General features: G+C 44.8%; 1 protein-coding gene across 1 annotated transcript in view; it reads left to right on the forward strand.

The window, feature by feature from the left end:
* ITGBL1 (integrin subunit beta like 1) overlaps nucleotides 1-23,750 on the forward strand; it is a 595,662-nt gene that overhangs the window by 553,303 nt on the left and 18,609 nt on the right. Inside the window, exon 10 of the mRNA XM_075334352.1 lies at nucleotides 11,280-11,393. Coding sequence (XP_075190467.1) covers nucleotides 11,280-11,393 — 114 coding nt within the window. The remainder of the gene's footprint in view (nucleotides 1-11,279; nucleotides 11,394-23,750) is intronic.

Genomic DNA, 23,750 nt, shown 5'->3' on the forward strand with positions numbered 1-23,750 from the left:
CTGTCCATGCTTACTGGTCCAAGTATCGGTGGTGCAATGCACCCGTTGACACACAGAGTTTCTTAAGGAAGCGGTGATGTTGTGTGCGACAAGCTGGTGTAGCGCGGGCACACCTTTCTTAGAGAAGTAGTGGCGACTGGGCATCTGGTACTGGGGCACAGCGACAGACATAAGGTCTCTAAAATCCTGTGTGTTTACCAGGCGGAAAGGCAGCATTTCGGTAGCCAAGAGCTTACAGAGGGATAAAGTCAACCTCTTAGCTTTGTCATGGGTCGCAGGAAATGGCCTTTTATTTGTCCACATCTGAGGGACAGAGATCTGGCTGCTGTGTGTAGACGGTGTGGAGTAGGGTGTCCCTGGAAAAATGCAGGTTTGTGAGGAAAGTGCAGTCGGAGACATGATGTTGCCTTCATCCAACGTTGGTGCTATCGATGTCTGAGAGAGCTGTACACACGCACTTGTTTCCCCTTCCAAACCAACTGACGACCTACCAAGCAAACTACCTGTTGCGGTTACAGTGGTGGAAGTTGTGCGTGGAAAACCAGGTGTGACAGCTGTCCCCACAGTCCTAGAAGATGAAGAGCGCACGGATGCACTGGAAGGGGCAGGCGGTGGATGGTTCGCTCCGCTAGGCCGCATTGCAGCTTGGTGAGCTTCCCACTGGGACATATGATATTTATTCATGTGACGATTCATGGAAGAAGTTGTCAAACTGCTGAGGTTTTGCCCTCTACTAACAGAATCACGACAAATTTTACTGATCACATAATTTGGCCGATCTTTTGCTATGTCAGAAAAGGACCAGGCTAGGCAAGGCTTAGAGGGCATGCGACCTGCTGAGCCCCCCCGACTAGTGCTCAGAGGCAGAGTGGTGGCTGAGGATGCAGTTGTAGACTTGCTACCAGTTCTCCGACTCTGTCCAGGAAGGCGCAAGGTAACTTCGTCGTCGGTTGCATCCTCCTCCACTGCCTCTATTGACCTCCTCGAGTGCCTGACTGTGGGTTGACAGTAGGTGGGATCTAGAACTTCCTCATCAATTGTTGTGTTTGCACTCCCCTCACCCTCAGACCGAGCCTCTTCTTGCCCTGACCGAATATTTAAGTTGTCATCCCAATCTGGTATCTGCGTCTCATCGTCATCAGTATGTTCCTCATTGTCTATAACAACAGGTGTTACAGTTTGTGAAAAAGGGTCAACATTATGCTCAGAAACTTGGTCCTCACGGCCTGAATCAGAGTCACAAAGGTTCTGGGCATCACTGCAGACCATTTCCTGGTCTGTACTCACTGTAGCTTGGGAGCAGACTTCTGATTCCCAGGCTATAGTGTGACTGAACAGCTCTGCAGACTCAGCCATCTCAGTTCCACCATACTGTGCAGGGCGGATGGAGACTTCAGAGCTGGGAGAATGCAAGTGTGATTGGGCTGACAACTCAGAGGACTGGTGTTTTTTGGATGCGGTAGTTGAGGTGGCGGAGAGGGCACTTGTTGGACCACTTGAGATCCATTCAAGCATTTTCCTTTTTTGGCCATCATCTACCTTTGTTCCAGTTGTTCGTGTCCGTAAATAGGGAGCACATCGGATTGTCAACGGTAAGTAGTAGACATCTTACTTTTGCTGGAAGATGGTCTATCTTCAGCAGATGTTAATGGAGCTTTGCTACCTTCCCCATGGACAAACCCTTTTTTTCCTTTTACAACACGCCTCTTCCCCTTTCCACCAGCATCTGTCATTTTGCCACTCATTTTAATTGCGACAAGATTGTGCACTTAAAATGTGGTAGTAAAAATTGAGAGGTGGTGTAGATTTCAGCGGTGGTCTAGCTTTATTAACAGCAGAATAAACAACACTAATTATCCCTGACAATGCAACTACGGCCCTTAAACTGGCAGCATAGTTTGCTAGTATAATGGCTTAGTAACAATGAGTTTGAGTGTGCAATGCAGGCAGACGTGCTGCAAATATCTTTGCACTAGTGGGACAATAATGAAGTCCAACAGCCACTTTTAGGATGCCACTAAGTTTCCTCAGTGTTTGCTAGTATAATGGCTTGGTAACAATGAGTTTGAGTGTGCAATTCAGGCAGACGTGCTGCAAATATCTTTGCACTAGTGGGACAATAATGAAGTCCAACAGCCACTTTTAGGATGCCACTAAGTTTCCTCAGTGTTTGCTAGTATAATGGCTTAGTAACAATGAGTTTCAGTGTGCAAAGGGCAGGAGGGTACAGTGGCAGGGTTGTGGGTCTGGGTAGAGGAAAGGAAGCCTCCCTTTCTATCCCTCCTAATGGGGAAATGCAGCGAGGAAATCCCTGACCTTAGCTACACAGACGCTGTCATCTTGTGTAGCTGTTAAAATCTGTTTTCACGGACCTGTGGCTTAGACCCTGCCGGTATGAGCCCTTACAAGGGCTGAAAGAAACTTCTATCCCTATTCTGTATAGCGCTGTGTATAGAGCATACACAGCAGTATTGGAGACAGCAGCTACGCCAGCGGTGACTGACACCAAGACGCAGAAGGCAGATAATGGCGTGCTGGAGGAAAATGTCCATTTTTATAATGCAGGGACATGTGACATGGACATCCTATCACACATGCCGTTGCTTCTCTGGCTAAAAGTCCACTAAGCTGTGTGTGTGTCTGGGATTGGCTGACATGCTGGCCCGCCCCACTACACGCGCACGCTTAGGGAAGGAAAACAAGGAAAAAAAAAAAAAAATGGCGATCGCCATTATCCAAACAGCAGTGATCTGAATGCGCTGTTCCCGCACACTATACACTGAAATTTCATAATAGTGTGAGTCACAGAGTGACTTACACTATTACAGCGGAAAGCCAGCTAGTAATTAGCTTGTCTTTTTGCTGCTAGAACCGTTCTCGAACGTATCTAGAACTATCGAGCTTTAGCAAAAAGCTCGAGTTCTAGTTTGATCTAGAACAGCCCCCAAAATCACTCGAGCCGCGAACTGGAGAACCTCGAACCGCGAACTGCTCTCAACTCTAGTTTTAACGCATGCGTTTTTCCCGCATTTTGACCGAGTTTTACATGCATTTTCAGTGCTTAAAACGGGATGCGTTTTCAATACAAAGACACTACTAAATAAAGTTTGAACATTCAAACACTTGGAAAAAAGTGAGAAAAAAAATGAATCCTTTAAATCATACACTATAATGATAATTTTCCAAAAATTATTATTGAGATATAATAATTATGTTAAATATATATTTAACTTATTGTTTGACTCTTTTTTTTTTAAGTCGGGCTGTATGTGAGGGCAAAAGGAAACCTCTTGACCTCACTATAATGTCAAAAACGCATGCTTTAATTTTGACAAAAAAAGCATGCGTTTAGCCTCAAAAATGCATGTAAAACACTAGGATTTTTATTTTGGATGCGTTTTCAAAACTGTCATTGACTTCAATGTTAGCTAAACGCTGCCAAAATGCAAAAAAGAATTGACATGCTGCTTTTCTAAACGCAGAGATTTTGACAAAATTTTGTCACTCAAAACGCTGTATTTAAAAAAGCATCGTGTGGACGAATTTTGCTAAAATCCCATAGACTTTGCTTAGTAATCAAAACGCATGCATTTTGGCATTGAAACGTTGCAGTTCAAAACGCTGCTGAAACGCATGAAAAAACGCAACGTGCGCATATGGCCTTAGATGTATGCGCCGAAGGGGCCATTGACTATAATAGTGCAGATGGAGTCACCATCTGCACTAATACAGTCTGGGTGTGTGCCTCCGCTATGCGTATATGCCTGAAAATGGTGTACGACAGAGCACACGGTGACTCCGTCTGCACCATTATAGTCAACTGCCCCTTCAACACATACGTCTGAATCCCATTTTGTTGGAGGTTCGGACGTAAGCCCCATGGGACCACTGAAAGTAGAGAAGCGTGCAGTGTAAAAGTGGCCTCAGGCTAAGTTGAGCGGATCTAGCAGAAATTTGTTTGCAAAACAGTTTTTGCAAACACAACTTTTTTGTCCATTTTTAAATTATTGATTTTAGCTGAATTTTTTTTTTTTAACCTTGGAGTCTATGGAAAACGGATTGGTTAACTGATTGCTATTTAGCCATCCATTTTTCTTTAATATGTAAAGAATCCATTTTTTGCTTACTGGATCAGTTTCTAATGGAAGATAAATAGCAATCAGTTAACAGACGGTTTTCCATAGACTCCAATGTTAAAAAAAAATGGATCCAGCAAAAATCAATTATTTAAAAACGGACAAAAAAGTTGCAACTGTACAACTTTTTTTACAAAGGATTGCTGCTGTATGATTATTGGACATGTGAACTTAGCCTAAGGGCGGCTTTGCACGTTGCAACATCGCACGTGCGATGTTGTTGGGGTCAAATCGAAAGTGACGCACATCCAGCGTCACTTTCGACATCATTGTGTGTAAATCCTAGATGATACGATTAACGAGCGCAAAAGCGTCGTTATCATATCATCGGTGCAGGCTCCGACTTTTTCATAATTACGCTGCCGTGACAGGTACGTTGTGGTCCCCCTTTCCTGCGGCAGCACACATCGCTGTGTATGAAGCCACAGGAGCGAGGAACATCTCCTTACCTGCCGCCAGCGGCTATGCGGAAGGACGGAGGTGGGCGGGATGTTTACATCCTGCTCATCTCCGCCCCTCCGCCGCTATTGGCTGCCTGCCGTGTGACGTCGCTATGACGCCGCACGACCCTCCCCCTTAGGAAGGAGGCGGGTCACCGGCCAGAGCGACGTTCACAGTGCAGGTGAGTGCATGTGAAGCTGGCGTAGCGATAATTTTCGCTACGCCAGTTATCATAAGATATCGTACTTGCGACGGGGGCGGGTACTATTGCGTGCGACATTGCAGCATCGGCTTGCGATGTCGCAACGTGCAAAGCCCGCCTAACAGTGCCATATTTCTAACAAGACACATGTGCCTAGGATTGTAGTACGGAGGGGTCACTTTATAGATTAATCACTTAGTTTCTTTCTCCAAATGGTACAGCTAGATAAGCTTTGAATACCTATCAGAGGTGGTGAAGGAGGAGTCGGGTGTTAGCGGACATCTGTCTGTCCCAACAGATGACCCTGCATGTGCTTTTCGGTCAGTAGCTCTGCCCAGGGAGCTGCTTTTTAATACACAAACCCAGCGGTCTCAATCTCAGAACAATTCAGCTTCGGTGCAATTAATCAGCACACGGCTGTTTGTGTGCTGATAACATCGATAGTTGTGGAGGTCATGGGAGAGGTGATAATAACCTCCTCTGAAGACTGCTCCACTCTATGGATTTTTTTCTTTGCAGCCTCTGCCCCATCTCCTGTAAAATATTGTATTTTCTTCAGGGATTCAGGACTTAAAAAACAATGTTTTAATTTAGAAGAACACATGGGAATAAAGTGTGTAATTCCATTGTGTGTTTCTTAGTTTACTTTGTTGCAAAAAGATTGTCACATACATCCATGTAACCACTGCCCAACTGCAGTCAATCACTGGCCTCCGCAGTCTTATGTGACATGTAAGGTATCCCCGTTAAGGTCAATGATTGCATGCAGGGGACAAGTAGATGAATGGCACATTACTGATGCAACAAAATAAAGAAAAGCCAATTAGAACCACTGGAGTAAATGAAGAGCAGTGGATAGAAAAGGTTAGGTTTGGTTATTTTTCTGTTTCCTACATTTCCACGCTTTTCTAGAAAAAAATGTAAATGGTGCCCTGTGGTTAAACTAAGCAACAAGCTGTAAGCCCTACTGAAGTGGTTAACAGACAACTAAATTTAGCATGGATAAATAGGATAGGCAATAAATGTATAACCACTATGGATATGACTGCTGGAACCTCACCAATCATGACAACAAGGGTCCCAAGTCCCCTGAGTAAATGGAGTGGTAGTGTGCTTTCATGACTATGGCTCCCTTAACTGTCTATTTGGATCGGTGGTCATACACACTCACTATTGATCATACCCATAGAATGGTGTGGTGGCCACACAAGTACACAGGCAACACGTGACCCCCTCTTCTTGTGATCTGTGGGGGTCTTAGCATTCATGCCCCTATCAATGATGCAGTTATCAAATAACTTACTACCATACATTTAGCCGATATGCTATTATTACTGCTAAGTTTATGGAATTCAGTCATTAGAAAAGTATGGTAACTTGGGACCGAACGATAACCTATATTTTTAAAGGTATCCCTGACACTGTTTGGCACTTGTTGATGAGCCTAAAAAAAACTATTTACAGTACAAACAGGGTGTGCAAGGAACTTTATTGGTTGAACTTCTATGAGACATTGTGTGTGACAGTTATAAGTTTCCATCTAAATAAGCAAACATCATGAAGGCTTGCAATTTAGGCTATATGCCCACGATGCATTTTTACCTGCTTTTCAGCAGCGTTTTCAACTGCACCTTTTTAATGCCAAACTGCATGCGTTTTGATTTTCCAGCAAAGTCTATGAGAAATAGGGATTTCTTGTGCACACCATGCTGTTCTAAACGCTGCGTGAAATTTGCATAAATTTGGGCAAAAACTTAGCGTTTAAAGAAGCAACATGTCAATTGTTTTTGCCATTGTGGCTGCGTTTCTCATCCATTCAATTAAATACAAAACTGCAGCGTTTCTAAAAGCACCGGAAAAGCACTAAAAACTCATGAAAACAGTAAGGTGCGCATAGGCTACTTTCTTTACTTTTTACATGCATTTTTTAAAGCCGAAAGCATTGCCCTTTCTGCCAAAGGATGCTTTTTGAACTGCAACTACCTCGACGCAACGTGGGCACATAGCCTTACACCATTTGCCCATGTGCAGAACAGTGAGAAACCTGTTGATTTCTACAAAAGGTGCAGGATCACAGGTTCCAAACCATTGCTATGTATTATAGTATTTAGCTGAACCAGTGTCACGAGTACGTCACAGCCTGATGTGAACTCAGGGGGATCAGGGAACAGAAAGGTCACAACATGTTGTTGCTCGCAGATCTGCTTTAGTGCCCACTTGTCATTTACCATGAGTTGGATCGTATTTAATTCCATCCAGTACTGAAGGGTTAAGGTACATTTCTATCCTGCAGAGATCTAACAGGTAATTGTAATCTCAGCTGCAGCTAATGTTGAAGTAGCTTGTCTTTGCAAGAGCTGTGGTGTTGCTACAATTGCTGCTGCAAAGCTTCTGCTGAAGAAAGCTTGGAGAAATCATTGCTGTGTCTTCCTATTATCTTAAGGGTGCTTTACACGAGATGATCTATCGTGCGATAGATCGTCGGGGTCACGTTTTTTGTGATGCACATCCGGCATCGCTTGCGACGTCGGGCTGTGTGACACGTCCGAGCGACGCAGTATCGCTCACAAATCGTGAGTCGTGTACTCGTCGCTCGGTTTCATAATCTCGTTTAATTAAAATGCTCGCCGCTCCATGTGACACACCGGGAACAATGAACAGCAGCTTACCTCCATCCCGCGGCACCCGCTTCTATTGACCGGCTGCCGCGTGACTTCGCTGTGACGCCGAACGTCCCTCCCACTTCAGGAAGTGGACGTTCATCGCCCACAGCGAGGTCGTCCAGAAGGTAAGTGCGTGTGACGGGGGTTAAACGAGTTTGTGCGACACGGGCAGCGATTTGCCCATGACGCAAAAACGACGGGGGCGGGTACGATCGACTCGTGTAATGCAGGCTTAAGTGACCATCACTAGTCAGGGTGAGTTCAGTGCCAGTGAGGGCCTAGGCACATGATCAGCGACAGGAGGAAGAACCCGTATAGGGATGTTGGGGAGTGCAGAGATCAGTCTCAGGTAAGTATTAGGAGGCGATCCGGGCTCCCCTCTCCCTAGCGCCATGGCACACTGTTGTATCATTTTCCTGGTGTACCCTGTGTGTTGCGGAACTTGCCAGGAGTTTCAGCTACACTTAATGTAGCCCAGGTAGTCCCTGCATGGCAGTCATAGTGCTAATACTTCACCCACCTTTGTCATGTGCGATCAAGCATAGGTGAAACTAAAATTGCATGTGTGAACCTAGTCAAAATATGAGTGTATTCACATGTTGCCATGATTTAGCATTTTTTAAATACAATTCCAACATATAAATGTCTCCAAAACAGAGGCTTTAAGGACAGATATAGAGGTACTGCTGATATGGGGTATAGTAAGATTACAAATGCAACACTTTGCATTTCCTCTTCTGTCCTGATGAGCATGTGACTTCTTAAACCAATCGAGCTGCTGCAGTGAAATTATGGGTGAATTGAGCTAAATAAACATAGTAATTTCAGAGATCTGATACATACGGCCATAATTGTATCAACAAATCTGTGAGATATTTTTTATATTTAGTTATGTAATCATACAAGGAGCATCTGCTAAATCTTATTATGGTCTGTCAGACAATGTCATTTTAGCTAATTTGCTAAGAATTCATAATGGGTCAGGGATAGTGATGAGACAGCACTACGATACTTGGGTGCTATGTACACGTAGCTCGAGTACCGAGTATAATGGAAGTCAATGGGAAGCTCTTCCAGAAAAATGCTTGAGTGCCCCATTGACTTCCAATATACTCGGTACACAAGTTGAGCCCATCTGAACATCCGATTGTTCGTTATGAGTACAGAGCAACTGAGCATGGCAGTGCTTGCTCATCACTAGTCAGGATGGTTTTGATTAAAAAAAAAATATCATAAGATATACGTTGCCGATTACTGAAGATGGAAAGAATTTAGTTTGCTGAAAAGGTGGTAATTAAAATGTACTTTGAGTGTATTTTTCTTTCCTTTGGATCAATGCTGTATGATTGTCCATGAGCATACATAAAACAGAAGCAGGAAAAGTGTTATATTATTATGAGGTTTGTTTTTTTCCACGTATGAGAGAATAGACTAATTTTGGTCCCTTAAAGGGAACCTGTAAAATTCCAGAAGCTATTATCTGGCAGCTACAGTGTTAATCTGCAGGTTAATGGCATGCTAAAACTAAAGTCAAATAGTTTTCTTGCCTCAGATACCAAATTATATCACTATAATATCCAGACATAAAAATACATTCTGATGTTAAAATGTGTGCTCCAAACTGCAGCAAGAAGCTGGATATGACAGTTGGTATACTTCATCATACCGATTCTTGAAGGTTGGAAACACGTAGTTTTTGCTGCAGGTTTTTTGAGTGGATCCAGTAGGAAGGAGACATGTACATATATTTTAAATGAATATTAATATGGTGTCAAATTTCTTATGATTCAAATTCAATCAATATTGTGCCAAGCTAGAAAAACCCTTGACAGGATGCAATACGCATCATGACTACGGTGTGGCCACACATAGCATAGATATCTCCCAGCAAAGTATCCTGAAATAAGGTTTTGTAAAGTGGGGAATCCTGTGCCATATATCAATGGATATAGTGAGCCAAAATTAAAGGTCCCGAAGGACGTTTCCTTTACACATATGAACACATTCATAAGAGCAAAAGTCACATGACTTGATGACTATGCACAGGGAAGTAGGTTTGCTGAGGTTACCATGGCAACTGTGATAAAAGAAAGATTATCCAGCCCAATGGACAGGTAATCTTCTTTATTCAGCAAGTAATGAACAGAGGACATTTTCATGAAGTATTCAAGTTAAAAACAATGATAACATCGACGCGTTTCAGGTGCTGCAGCACACCACAAGGATTTCATGATTAAGGGTGCTGTGGCACCTAAAACGTGTACATGCCATCTTTGTTTTTAACTTCAATGTTTCACAAAAAAGGCCTCTGTTCATGACTTGCTTAAAAAAAGAAGATTGACTGTCCGTTGCGCTGGATTATCCATCCTTTATTGCTGTTTCCTTATGCCATGGAAGAGCTGTTATTTATCTTCTGGACTGCATGGGAATGATTTCACTGTGAGCCAGAATATCTCTGTTTATTATATAACATGGCAACACCAGAGTGTCGCGCCCAGGGATATGGGGTACTCGGTCCAGGGCAGTGTCTCTCTTGGGAATGTCATTGGGGTGGCCGTTGCCCTGTTCCGTGCCCTGTGCCCTTTTTGAAATGGGGGTGTATTTACAGGGGATTAGAGTAATGTTCATACGTGACGCCGCTTGTGGTGTTGCGGCTATATATATATGTGGAGCCGCCACTGTAGAATGTCACTACTGGGGCTGGTGTTAATGGCAGTTTGGATGGTAGACCCTCCGCAAGCAGAAGTAGGCCCCAGAGGATGGATGATGTGACGAGCGTCGGAAGAAGGTAGTCCACACAGAGGTTTAGTGCAACTGGTTTTTACTCACTGCTGGTTGGTGGTAACTGGTTACCCGAGGCCAGCTGGTTTCACCTCCAGGTCCCCTTCGTCCCAGTGCCAGTTTAGTACTCTGGTACCTTCTTCCCCTGCACCTGTCTCTGGTAAATGGGTCCCCATGGCATAGAGCAACTGGGTTTCCCCGACCGGTGGTTTGTCCACATCTGTCCGCCTGACGGTAGCGTGAAGCCTGTGGGGTTGGATTCTCTGGTCCTTTCCCTGGTTCTCCCTCTGCTACTGAGTCTTGAGATTTTTAGGGTCAGCGAGGTCCTTGAGGTCCCATCGCTGTGAAGGTGTTAACAGGCTGGCTTGGAGCTCTTTCCTCTCCTAGGGTCCTATGCCCCGTCGGTGCGCAGTTCCAGGAGAAATCCACTGAACTCCACTGGCAACTACTCTCCTGGGTACTAGGTTATTATTAACCCGAGTCAGACCATCTCCTCACATCCACCTTCACTCCTCTCCTTCTCTGACACTGACTCCTCTCTACAGTCTGCCCCTCCCACCTGTTCAACTAGTGGACTGGACTGGCTCTACCTCTAGGCGGCTGTCCATTGGTCCGACTCTAGGTATGTATCATTGTATGGGGGATTGTTGGGAAAAACTGGGATTCCCGGGGTTTTTGGTGTTACCGGCACTGGTCTCCCGGGGCCTTAGGGGGTAGGCCCTGCATCCTTGTGGGGATGCAGAACCTTGTAGCACCCTGATGCCTTCAGGGGTGCTACACAAGCAGTAAAAAAATCTTTATATTTCTGCACCAGAAATGAGATTAGGAGCCTGAAAGAAAACAAGCTATATCTTAATTTCTTAATATGAAAACTGTCATGTTTTATTTTAAAAGTGCTATGTTATTTTCAATGAAGCCTACAATAATGTAATTTATTTTATTATATTGAAACCATCTTCAGTAAATAAAACATTCTGCTCAGTAGCTCTTAACACGTATCGTCTTATTCTGTTCAGTATATCTGTCGCTGCAATTAATGGCCATTTATGTTTCCAGGTTCCTGCCACTGTGGAAAGTGCATCTGTTCACCACAGGACTGGTATGTTTCAGGGGAATTCTGTGAATGCGATGACAGGGACTGCGACAAACACGATGGCCTTCTTTGCACAGGTAAACAGAATGCTAAATGCAATCACCGTTCTTGTCAAGAAAGACTCGTCCTCACATTGTTGAGCTTAGTAACTCTTCCAAGACAGATAAAATATTCTGCTTATGAGACTTTTTTCTCCAGACACAAAACTTCCCTGCTTTGTTTTTACAACTTTGATGGAATGAAATATGAATGTTCAGCACTTTTAGGCAGATCCATCATTAAAGCGCACCCTTGGCTATCAGAGGCTCCAAAAAGATTGCTTGTGTTCTGATTCACAACATGAAGATTAAGGTGGTGCGATAATACAGTCAATTGGATTATTTAACCCATAGTGATTAATCAGTATATATTCCCTTCATTGGATCTTTTCTAAGCAAAGCTTATAGAATATTCTTCATTGCTTCTCGTCAGTTTCGAAAGCTTTACACAAAATGAGACATCTTTGTTGTTCTTGTCATAATCCCAACAATAGATATTCACATAAATCATATTGTTAACAGTGCAGTCCAAGACTAAATTAATATTATGTCATTTGATACCATTGACTGCGTAACTACCACACAGCTGGCAACTTTTAGGGCTTGTTTACACTTAACAATTTTGCCTTCCAAGTTTTATAGCTGAGCTGGACATTAGACATGAGCGAAGTTTTGGAGGTTCGGGTTGCCAGCTACATTTGAACCTTAAAAAAGTTTGGTTTGTGACCCTGACTTGATACGAACCTCAATGGAAGTCAGTAATTGGGCATTTTGTGGCTCCACCCATATGCTGCCAGCCAAAAAGCAAAACACTTCTGAGGGAGGGTGGGCAGAATTTAAAAATTATTTTTTTTTGTTTTGTGTGTGCACATTACATGTGATCACTCTGATTTTACCCCAAATGTGAGCCGATCAAACACTGCACGCGACTCACGCAGGGCTGAGCATCACTCATACTCATGTACAGTGCTGCTCGCTTGAGTGGTTTGCCCTCGTAACTCACGCAAACTTCGAACCCAAACTTTGTTTTTTTGGAAGTCGGTTTCTGAATCCGGACCCCGAAATGCAAAGCTCATGATCGCTCATCTCTACTCTCTCTACTCGACATAACTGATTATTTTTTGTGCCTGCCTGACGTCCAGTTTTATGCAGCCTTCCTTTCTGTCTCATGTAAAAACTTTGTGGCGCTAATGCCACCAGCCAAAAAGTAGACCCTTTAATAAAAAGTTTTAATAAAACTGATATGCAGCCTTCGGAAAGGACCTAATAGGCCACCAATCTGTCATACTTGGTAAGATCTGAAGATTTGATTATGTTTAAGCAGTATGTCGGCTTTATGGCACACATCTAGTCTTTCGGCACCCAGTCATTTGCAGCAGGGTGTCCGCTATAACAGGTGACACATACCTACAAACTTGTGAAGAACAGAAGGAGGGACAAGGTATGCGGCACACACAGAGCGCCGTGACAAATTGTGACCACACTCCTAGCCACACCCCAAGCTACACCCATTTGGCAGTGAGGGACATTCAGCAGATGCCTAGGTCTGTTTATTCATTCATAGATGTAGCAGCCAGAACTTTCTCATATTTATATAAGATTCACTATACAAGTGCATCTCAATAAATTAGAATATCATCAAAAAGTTAATTTATTTCAGTAATTCAATACAAAAAGGGAAATGCATATATTATATAAAGTCAATACAAACAGAGTGATCTATTTCAAGTGTTTATTTCTGTTAATGTTGATGATTATGGTTTACAGCCAATGAAAACCCAAAAGTCATTAACTCAGAAAATTAGAATAATTACCACAAAACACCTGCAAAGGCTTCCAATTGGGAAGACTGCTGACTTGACCGATGTCCAGAATAGAGTTGAGCGCGGTTCACGGTTCGAGGTTCTCCAGTTCGCGGCTCGAGTGATTTTGGGGGCTGTTCTAGATCGAACTAGAACTCGAGCTTTTTGCTAAAGCTCGATAGTTCTAGTTACGTTCGAGAACGGTTCTAACAGCAAAAAGCCAAGCTAATTACTGTGACTCACACTATTATGAAATTTCAGCGTATAGTGTGCGGGAACAGCGCATTCAGATCACTGCTGCTGGGATAATGGCGATCGCCATTTTTTTTTTCCTTGTCTTCCATCCCTAAGCGCGCGCGTGTAGTGGGGCGGGCCAGCATGCCGGCCAATCCCAGACACACACACAGCTAAGTGGACTTTTAGCCAGAGAAGCAAAGGCATGTGTGATAGGATGTCCATGTCACATGTCCCTGCATTATAAAAACGGACATTTTCCTCCAGCACGCCATTATCTGCCTTCTGCGTCTTGGTGTCAGTCACCGCTGGCTTAGCTCCTGTCTCCGATACTGCTGTGTATGCTCTATACACAGCGCTATACAGAATAGGGATAGAAGTTTCTTTCAGCCCTTGTAAGGGCTAATACCAGCAGGGTCTGAGCCATAGGTGACAGTCAGGTCCGTGAAAACAGATTTTAACAGCTACACAAGATGACAGCATCTGTGTAGCTAATGTCAGGGATTTCCTCGCTGCATTTCCCCATTAGGAGGGATAGAAAGAGAGGCTTCCTTTCCTCTACCCAGACCCACAACCCTGCCACTGTACCCTCCTGCCCTTTGCACACTCAAACTCATTGTTACTAAGCCATTATACTAGCAAACACTGAGTAAACTTAGTGGCATCCTAAAAGTGGCTGTTGGACTTCCATTAGTGTCCCACTGGTGCAAACCTATGTGCAGCACCTCTGCATTGCACACTCAAACTCATTGTTACTAAGCCATTATACTAGCAAACACTGAGTAAACTTAGTGGCATCCTAAAAGTGGCTGTTGGACTTCCATTAGTGTCCCACTGGTACAAACCTATGTGCAGCACCTCTGCATTGCACACTCAAACTCATTGTTACTAAGCCATTATACTAGCAAACACTGAGTAAACTTAGTGGCATCCTAAAAGTGGCTGTTGGACTTCCATTAGTGTCCCACTGGTGCAAACCTAAGTGCAGCACCTCTGCATTGCACACTCAAACTCATTGTTACTAAGCCATTATACTAGCAAACACTGAGTAAACTTAGTGGCATCCTAAAAGTGGCTGTTGGACTTCCATTAGTGTCCCACTGGTGCAAACCTAAGTGCAGCACCTCTGCATTGCACACTCAAACTCATTGTTACTAAGCCATTATACTAGCAAACACTGAGTAAACTTAGTGGCATCCTAACAGTGGCTGTTGGACTTCCATTAGTGTCCTACTAGTGCAAATCTAATTGCAGCACCACTGCATTGCACACTCAAACTCATTGTTACTAAGCCATTATACTAGCAAACACTGAGTAAACTTAGTGGCATCCTAAAAGTGGCTGTTGGACTTCCATTAGTGTCCCACTGGTACAAACCTATGTGCAGCACCTCTGCATTGCACACTCAAACTCATTGTTACTAAGCCATTATACTAGCAAACACTGAGTAAACTTAGTGGCATCCTAAAAGTGGCTGTTGGACTTCCATTAGTGTCCTACTAGTGCAAATCTAATTGCAGCACCACTGCATTGCACACTCAAACTCATTGTTACTAAGCCATTATACTAGCAAACACTGAGAAAACTTAGTGGCATCCTAAAAGTGGCTGTTGGACTTCCATTAGTGTCCCACTGGTGCAAATCTATGTGCAACACCTCTGTATTGCACACTCAAACTCATTGTTACTAAGCCATTATACTAGCAAACACTGAGCAAACTTAGTGTCATCCTAAAAGTGGCTGTTGGACTTCCATTAGTGTCCCACTGGTGCAAACCTAAGTGCAGCACCTCTGCATTGCACACTCAAACTCATTGTTACTAAGCCATTATACTAGCAAACACTGAGTAAACTTAGTGGCATCCTAACAGTGGCTGTTGGACTTCCATTAGTGTCCTACTAGTGCAAATCTAATTGCAGCACCACTGCATTGCACACTCAAACTCATTGTTACTAAGCCATTATACTAGCAAACACTGAGTAAACTTAGTGGCATCCTAAAAGTGGCTGTTGGACTTCCATTAGTGTCCTACTAGTGCAAATCTAATTGCAGCACAACTGCATTGCACACTCAAACTCATTGTTACTAAGCCATTATACTAGCAAACTATGCTGCCAGTTTAAGGGCTGTAGTTGCATTGTCAGGGATAGTTATTGTTGTTTATTCTGCTGTTAATAAAGATAGACCACCGCTGCAATCTACACCACCTCTCAATTTTTACTACCACATTTTAAGTGCACAATCTTGTCACAATCAAAATGAGTGGCAAAATGACAGATGCTAGTGGAAAGGGGAAGAGGCGTGTTGGAAAAGGAAAAAAAGGGTTTGTCCGTGGGGAAGGTGGCAAAGCTCCATTAACATCTGCCAAAGATAGACCATCTTCCAGCAAAAGTAAGATGTCTACTACTTACCGTGGACAATCCGATGTGCTCCCTTATTTATGGACACGAACAACTGGAACAAAGGTAGATGATGGCCAAAAAAAGAAAATGCTTGAATGGATCTCAAGTGGTCCAACAAGTGCCCTCTCCTCCACCTCAACTACCGCATCCAAAAAACACCAGTCCTCTGAGTTGTCATCCCAATCACACTTGCTTTCTCCCAGCTCTGAAGTCTCCATCCGCCCTGCACAGTATGGTGGAACTGAGATGGCTGAGTCTGCAGAGCTGTTCAGTCACACTATAGCCTGGGAATCAGAGGTCTGCTCCCAAGCTACAGTGAGTACAGACCAGGAAATGGTCTGCAGTGATGCCCAGAACCTTTGTGACTCTGATTCAGGCCGTGAGGACCAAGTTTCTGAGCATAATGTTGACCCTTATTCACAAACTGAAACACCTGTTGTAATAGACAATGAGGAACATACTGATGACGATGAGACGCAGATACCAGATTGGGATGACAACTTAAATATTCGGTCAGGGCAAGAAGAGGCTCGGTCTGAGGGTGAGGGGAGTGCAAACACAACAATTGATGAGGAAGTTCTAGATCCCACCTACTGTCAACCCACAGTCAGGCCCTCGAGGAGGTCAACAGAGACGGTGGAGGAGGATGCAACTGACGACGAAGTTACCTTGCGCCTTCCTGGACAGAGTCGGAATACTGGTAGCACGTCTACAACTGCATCCTCAGCCACCACTGTGCCTCTGAGCACTAGTCGGGGTGGATCAGCAGGTCGCATGCCCTCTAAGCCTTGCCTAGCCTGGTCCTTTTTTGACATAGCAAAAGATCGCCCAAATTATGTGATCTGTAAAATTTGTCGTGATTCTGTTAGTAGAGGGCAAAACCTCAGCAGTTTGACAACTTCTTCCATGAATCGTCACATGAATAAATATCATATGTCCCAGTGGGAAGCTCACCGTGCTGCAATGCGGCCTAGCGGAGCGAACCATCCACCGCCTGCCCCTTCAAGTGCATCCGCGCGCTCTTCATCTTCTAGGACTGTGGGGACAGCTGTCACACCTGGTTTTCCACGCACAACTTCCACCACTGTAACCGCAACAGGCAGTTTGCTTGGTAGGTCGTCAGTTGGTTTGGAAGGGGAAACAAGTGCGTGTGTACAGCTCTCTCAGACATCGATAGCACCAACGTTGGATGAAGGCAACATCATGTCTCCGCCTGCACTTTCCTCACAAACCTGCATTTTTCCAGGGACACCCTACTCAACACCATCTACACACAGCAGCCAGATCTCTGTCCCTGAGATGTGGACAAATAAAAGGCCATTTCCTGCGACCCATGATAAAGCTAAGAGGTTGACTTTATCCCTCTGTAAGCTCTTGGCTACCGAAATTCTGCCTTTCCGCCTGGTGGACACACAGGATTTTAGAGACCTTATGTCTGTCGCTGTGCCCCAGTACCAGATGCCCAGTCGCCACTACTTCTCTAAGAAAGGTGTGCCTGCGCTACACCAGTATGTCGCACACAACATCACCGCTTCCTTGAGAAACTCTGTGTGTCAACGGGTGCATTTCACCACCGATACTTGGACCAGTAAGCATGGACAGGGACGTTACATGTTGCTGACTGGGCACTGGGTAACTATGGTGATAGATGGTGAAGGGTCTGCTGCACAAGTCTTGCCGTCCCCACGACTTGTGTGTCAATCCTCTGTCTGTCCAAGTTCTGCCACTGCTTCTGCCTCCTCCACCTCATCTGGGTCCTCCACCTCCGCCCCAAGCCTGCCTCGTCAGGCCACCAGCGTTCTCAGTGCGCAGAAGGAATCACGCACCCCTCATTACTATGCTAGCAGCAGAGCGCAACGGCATCAGGCGGTCTTTAGCTTGACATGTCTTGGAAATAGGAGTCACACAGTGGCTCTGAGTTGTGGGCAGCTCTGGAGACTGAGTTTAATAAATGGTTGTCTCCACTCAACCTGCAGCCTGGTAAGGCCGTGTGCGACAATGCTGCAAACCTGGGTGCGGCCCTTCGCCTGGGCAAGGTGACACACGTGCCTTGTATGGCTCACGTGTTGAACCTTGTTGTCCAGCAATTTTTAACACACTATCCCCGCCTAGATGGCCTTCTGAACAGGGCACGAAAACTGTCTGCTCACTTCCGCCGTTCAACCACCGCTGCTGAGCGACTTGCATCGCTCCAGAAGTCTTTTGGCCTGCCGGTTCATCGCCTGAAATGCGATGTGGCGACACGCTGGAATTCGACTCTCCACATGTTACAGCGACTGTGGCAGCACCGCCAAGCCCTGGTGCAATACGTCATGACGTATAGCCTGGGCCAACGAGATGCAGAGGTGGGGCAGATCACCCTGATGGAGTGGTCTCAGATCAAGGACCTATGCACCCTTCTGCACAGTTTCGACATGGCGACGAATATGTTTAGCGCTGGCAATGCCATTATCAGCATGACAATTCCAGTCATTTACATGCTGGAGCACACGCTAAACACTATTCGGAGTCAGGGGGTGGGACAACAGGAAGGGGAGGAACTACAGGAGGATTCATATGCGCAAGACACAACAACATCACCAAGGTCCAGACGTTCATTATCACCAACGCGGCAGGCATGGGACCATGGGGGACAGGGATCAACAAGGGCGCATGGTAGCAGGCGAAATGTTGAGGAAGGTGCAGGAAAACATGAAGAAATAGAGGACGAACTGTCCATGGACATGGAAGACTCAGCGGATGAGGGAGACCTTGGTCAAATTTCAGTTGAAAGAGGTTGGGGGGAGATGTCAGAGGAAAAAAGAACGGTTAGCACCTCTATGCCACAAACACAGCGTGGACTTGGTCCGCATGGCTGCGCAAGACACATGAGCGCCTTCTTGCTGCACTACCTCCAACATGACCCTCGTATTGTCAAAATTAGAAGTGATGATGACTACTGGCTTGCCACGCTATTAGATCCCCGGTACAAGTCCAAATTTTGTGACATAATTCCAGCCATAGAAAGTGACGCACATATGCAGGAGTATCAGCAGAAGCTGTTACTCGATCTTAGCTTGGCTTTTCTACCAAACAATCGTGCAGGTGCAGGGAGTGAATCTCCCAGTTGTAACTTGACAAACATGGGACGGTCTCGTCATCTTCAACAGTCTACCCGTACCAGTAGCACCGTATCTGGTGCTGGTAACAGCAATTTTATTGAATCTTTTCATAATTTTTTTAGACCATCCTTTGCAAGGCCACCAGAGACAACAAGTCTAACACATAGTCAACGGCTGGAGAGGATGATACAGGAGTATCTCCAAATGAACATCGATGCCATGACTTTGCAAATGGAGCCTTGCTCATTTTGGGCTTCAAATCTTGAAAAATGGCCAGAGCTCTCCAGTTACGCCTTGGAGATTTTGTCGTGTCCATCTGCCAGCGTTGTCTCTGAACGTGTTTTCAGTGCTGCTGGGTGTGTGCTGACAGATAAGCGCACGCGTCTGTCCAGTGACAATGTGGACAGACTAACGTTCATCAAAATGAACAAGTCATGGATCCACAAGGAATTTACTACCCCTGTGTCATCCTGGGGAGAGTAAATGCTTGTGTATTTTGAATGTGCTTGATGCAAATCTAGCTGTGAAGTGTACAACTAGGGCACAAGTGCTGCCACTGATGGGGTGTCTGTGGGGCCCAATTTTTGGAAAAAAATGGAGACTCCGCTTGGAGTAACCCTTGCTTACATTGTTTTTAAAAATGATCCAAGATGCACAGCGCTGGGATCAGGAAAGACTTTGCTACCTACCCCGGTGTCATCCTGGGGATGGTTAAGTATGGCGTATTTTTGAATGTGCTTGATGCAAATCTAGTTGTGAAGTGTACAACTGGGGCACAAGTGCTGCCACTGAATGGGTGGGTGTGTATGGGGCCCAATTTTTGGAAAAAAAAGGGAGACTCCGCTTGGAGTAACCCTTGCTTGCTGTGTTTTTTAAAAGGAGCCAAGATGAACAAGTCATGGTTCAGCAAAGACTTTGCTACCTACCCCGGGGTCATCCTGGGGATGGTTAAGGATTGCGTATTTTTGAATGTGCTTGATGCAAATCTAGCTGTGAAGTGTACAACTGGGGCACAAGTGCTGCCACTGAATGGGTGGGTGTGTGTGGGGCCCAATTTTTGGAAAAAAAGGGAGACTCCACTTGGAGTAACCCTTGCTTACATTGTTTTTAAAAATGATCCAAGATGAACAGAGCTGGGATCAGGAAAGACTTTGCTACCTACCCCGGTGTCATCCTGGGGACGGTTAAGTATGGTGTATTTTTGAATGTGCTTGATGCAAATCTAGCTGTGAAGTGTACAACTGGAGCACAAGTGCTGCCACTGAAGGGGTGGGTGTGTGTGTGGCCCAATTTTTGGAAAAAAGGGAGACTCCGTTTGGAGTCACCTTGCGGTGTTTTACATGATTTTAGAAGGGCATGCCATGCCTATATCTGTGTCTCCTTCTCTTTTTCCTTGTCCTGCTCTTTTGTTTTCGCATGAGTATATGTCCTTGTCACTTTCCCATGTGTTTGTGTTGTGTTGTGAGTTGTTTGTCACCTTTTGGACACCTTTGAGGGTGTTTTCTAGGTGTTTTTATGTGTTTGTGACTGCCTGCCATTGTTTCTTATGCGGTTCGAGTTCGGTTCGTCGAACGTTCGCCGAACCAAACTCGAACGAGACGTCCGTTCGGTGAACCGAACTCGAGCCGAACCGCGACCGGTTCGCTCATCTCTAGTCCAGAAGGCCATCATTGACACACTCCACAAGCAGGGTAAGCCACAAAAAGAAGCTGGCTGTTCAGAGTGCTGTATCCAAGCATATTAATAGAAGTTGAGTGGAAAGAAAAAGTGTGGTAGAAAAAGGTGCACAAGCACCCGGGATAACCACAGCCTTCATAGGATTGTTAAGAAAAGGTCATTAAAAAATGTTGTCGCATTCCTTGTGTCAAGCCACTCATGACCAATAGACAATGCCAGAAACGTCTTACCTGGGCCAAGGAGTAAAAGAACTGGACTGTTGCTCAGTGGTCCACAGTATTGTTTTCAAATGAAAGTAAATTTTGAATTTCATTTGAACATCAAGGTCCCAGAGTCTAAAGGAAGAGTGGTGAGGCACACAATCTAAGCTGCTTGAGGTCTAGTGTGAAGTTTCCACAATCAGTGATGGTTTGGGAGTCATGTCATCTGCTGGTGTAGGTCCACTGTGTCTTATTAAGACCAAAGTCAGCGCAGCCGTCTACCAGGAGATTTTAGAGTACTTCATGCTTTCCTCTGCCATCAAGCTTTTGGAGATGGAAATTTAATTTTCCAGCAGGACTGGGCACCTGTCCACACTGCCAAAAGTACTAATACCTGGTTTAATAACCACAAAACCCAACAATGAAGACAAGCTGAAGGATGCAATCAAAGCAACCTGGGCTTCCATAACACCTCAGCAGTGCCACAGGTTGATCGCCTCCATGCCGCACCACACTGATGTAGTAATTCATGCAAAAAGAGTTCTGCTGACCAAGTATTTATTGCATTTACTGTACACACGTTTCAGTAGGCGCCAACATTTCTCAGTTTAAAATCATTTTTTCAGTTGGTCTTATATAATATTCTAATTTTCTGAGATAATGACTTTCGAGTTTTCATTGGCTGTACGCCATAATCATCAACATTAACAGAAATAAACACTTGAAATATATCGATCTTTTTGTAATGACTCGATATATGTTTCCCTATTTGTATTGAACTACTGAAATAAATGAACTTTTTGATGATAGTCTAATATATTGAGATGCACTTGTATGACATGTTGCTTTTTTGTGTCTGTAAGGCCTTGTTCACATATTGTAGAAATCCTGTGTTTTTTTGTTTCCTGACGCTGTCCGAATCAAACTACACATTAATAATTTCTGATTATTGTATATTTGCTGCTTTTGTTATGCCTTTTCCCCATTATTTCATGCAGTTTTGGTGCAGATGTGAATCTGCGTTTTTAAGCATTTTTATAGTACAGAAAAGCTTGGATTCTGCACTTAAAAAAGTAATTGCAGTGTTTTTACATGCGATTTTTAAGCTCCACATAGAAGCCTCTAGAGAAAAGATCAAAACTGCAAAGTTCAGCTGCAGCTTTACATGAAATCACATCTACTTTGCTTGGACAGTTAAATACAACAGAATTTATATGCAAAAAAACACAAGAAAAACCTGGCATTTACATTACATGTGAACACGGACTAAAAATCCATTTTTCTGTGTGGTGTCTTTTTTTAACCCTTTATTGGGCATTCTTAATGGCCGGGTCAAACTTGCCTGACATTAAGAATTTCTGGCTTAATACTAGCTAGTAAAACAAAGCTAGCATTAACCCTTTATTACCCAGCAAGCCACCCGGCATCATGGCTGCTGGAAAGTTGGATACAATGCCAGATGATGGAGCTTCTATGAAAGCGCCATTTTCTGGGGTGGCTGCGGACTGCAATTCGCAGCAGAGGGGCCCAGAAAGCTCGGGCCAACCTGTGCTGCGGATTCCAATCCCCAGCTGCCTAGTTCTACCTGGCTGGACACAAAAATGGGGCGAAGCTCATGTAGTTTTTTTTTTTTTTTAATTATTTAATGAAATTCATGAAGTAATTAACAAAGGGCTTCCCTATATTTTTAGTTCCCAGCCAGGTACGAATAGGCAGCTGGGGGTTGGGGGCAGCCGTACCTGCCTGCTGTACCTGGCTAGCATACAAAAATATGGCAAAGCCCACGTCATTTTTTTGGTGGTCAAAAAACTCCTGCATACAGTCCTGGAGGGAGTATGCTGAGCCTTGTAGTTCTGCAGCTGCTGTCTGCTCTCCTGCATACACTAGTGAATGGAGCATGCTGATCCTGGTAGTTCTACTCCCCCTGTCTCTCCCTCCAGCATACAGTCTTGGATGCAGCATGCTGAGCATTGTAGTTCTGCAGCTGCTGTCTGCTCTCCTGCATACACTAGTGGATGAAATATGCTGAGCCTTGCAGTTCTGCTCCCTCTGCCTCTCCCTCCAGCATACAGTCCTGGATGGAGGATGCTGAGCCTTCTAGTTCTGCAGCTGCTGTCTGCTCTCCTCCATACAGACAGACAACAGTTGCAGAACTATAAGGCTCAGCATACTCCATCCAGGACTGATGAAAGAAAAAATTCCAGCAACTTAGGTCCAAACAGGAAATTCTTTAAAACGTAGATTCTTTATTATTTACATGTTAAAAAGTCCATTTTGGGGTGAAACAATCCCGTAACAGAGAGGACGCGTTTCAAACACAAGGTTCTTAGTCAGTCTCTTGCCATCTGCCTCCTTGCCAAAAGGTGACTGGGCTCCGTCACATTCCCCCTTGGTTTAATGCAGACCGTCCGCGGGCTGCCCGTCCATCACCGGTTTATTTTGTTTTCTGAAAGATAAAAACGGGGACACAGTACAAGTATACTAATGGTTGTACAAACTTCAAATATTAACTTTTCAGATCTTCCCTTACGGGAGGCATATACTTGAACGTTGCAAACGGTAAACTTTTATTAATAACGGGAAACGGGACAGGGTCCTTCAATCACCCACCCAAACAACCTGAGCCTTGATGCTGTCCCTAAGAAGTGGGCAGCACCCCTTTTCCCCAGTCAAGGAACGGGCCCAGGCGTTATCCAATGGGACGGGTGCAGGGTTTCACATCTGCCTGTCTTTTCAGAGGCCCCACGTCCAAGGGGACCCCTGACTCGGAGGATGGCCACCGGTTGTAGTGGTGGCGGGCCTCGGCTATCTATTTCCCGCAGGCCCATCCTCCAGTCTGCCTCTCCGGAGGCTGTGAAACCGGAAGGCTCGGTAAGGGAAGGTGTTATTTACAAGCCCAATAGTTTTTGGGTGGCCTGCCAGTTCTCGACCTTGTGTTTATGTACAAGGGGCAAAAACAAAGTCCCAACAGGCAGTATGG

Source organism: Anomaloglossus baeobatrachus, chromosome 2 (assembly GCF_048569485.1).
Source record: "Anomaloglossus baeobatrachus isolate aAnoBae1 chromosome 2, aAnoBae1.hap1, whole genome shotgun sequence".
NCBI classification, from domain to species: Eukaryota; Metazoa; Chordata; class Amphibia; order Anura; family Aromobatidae; genus Anomaloglossus; species Anomaloglossus baeobatrachus.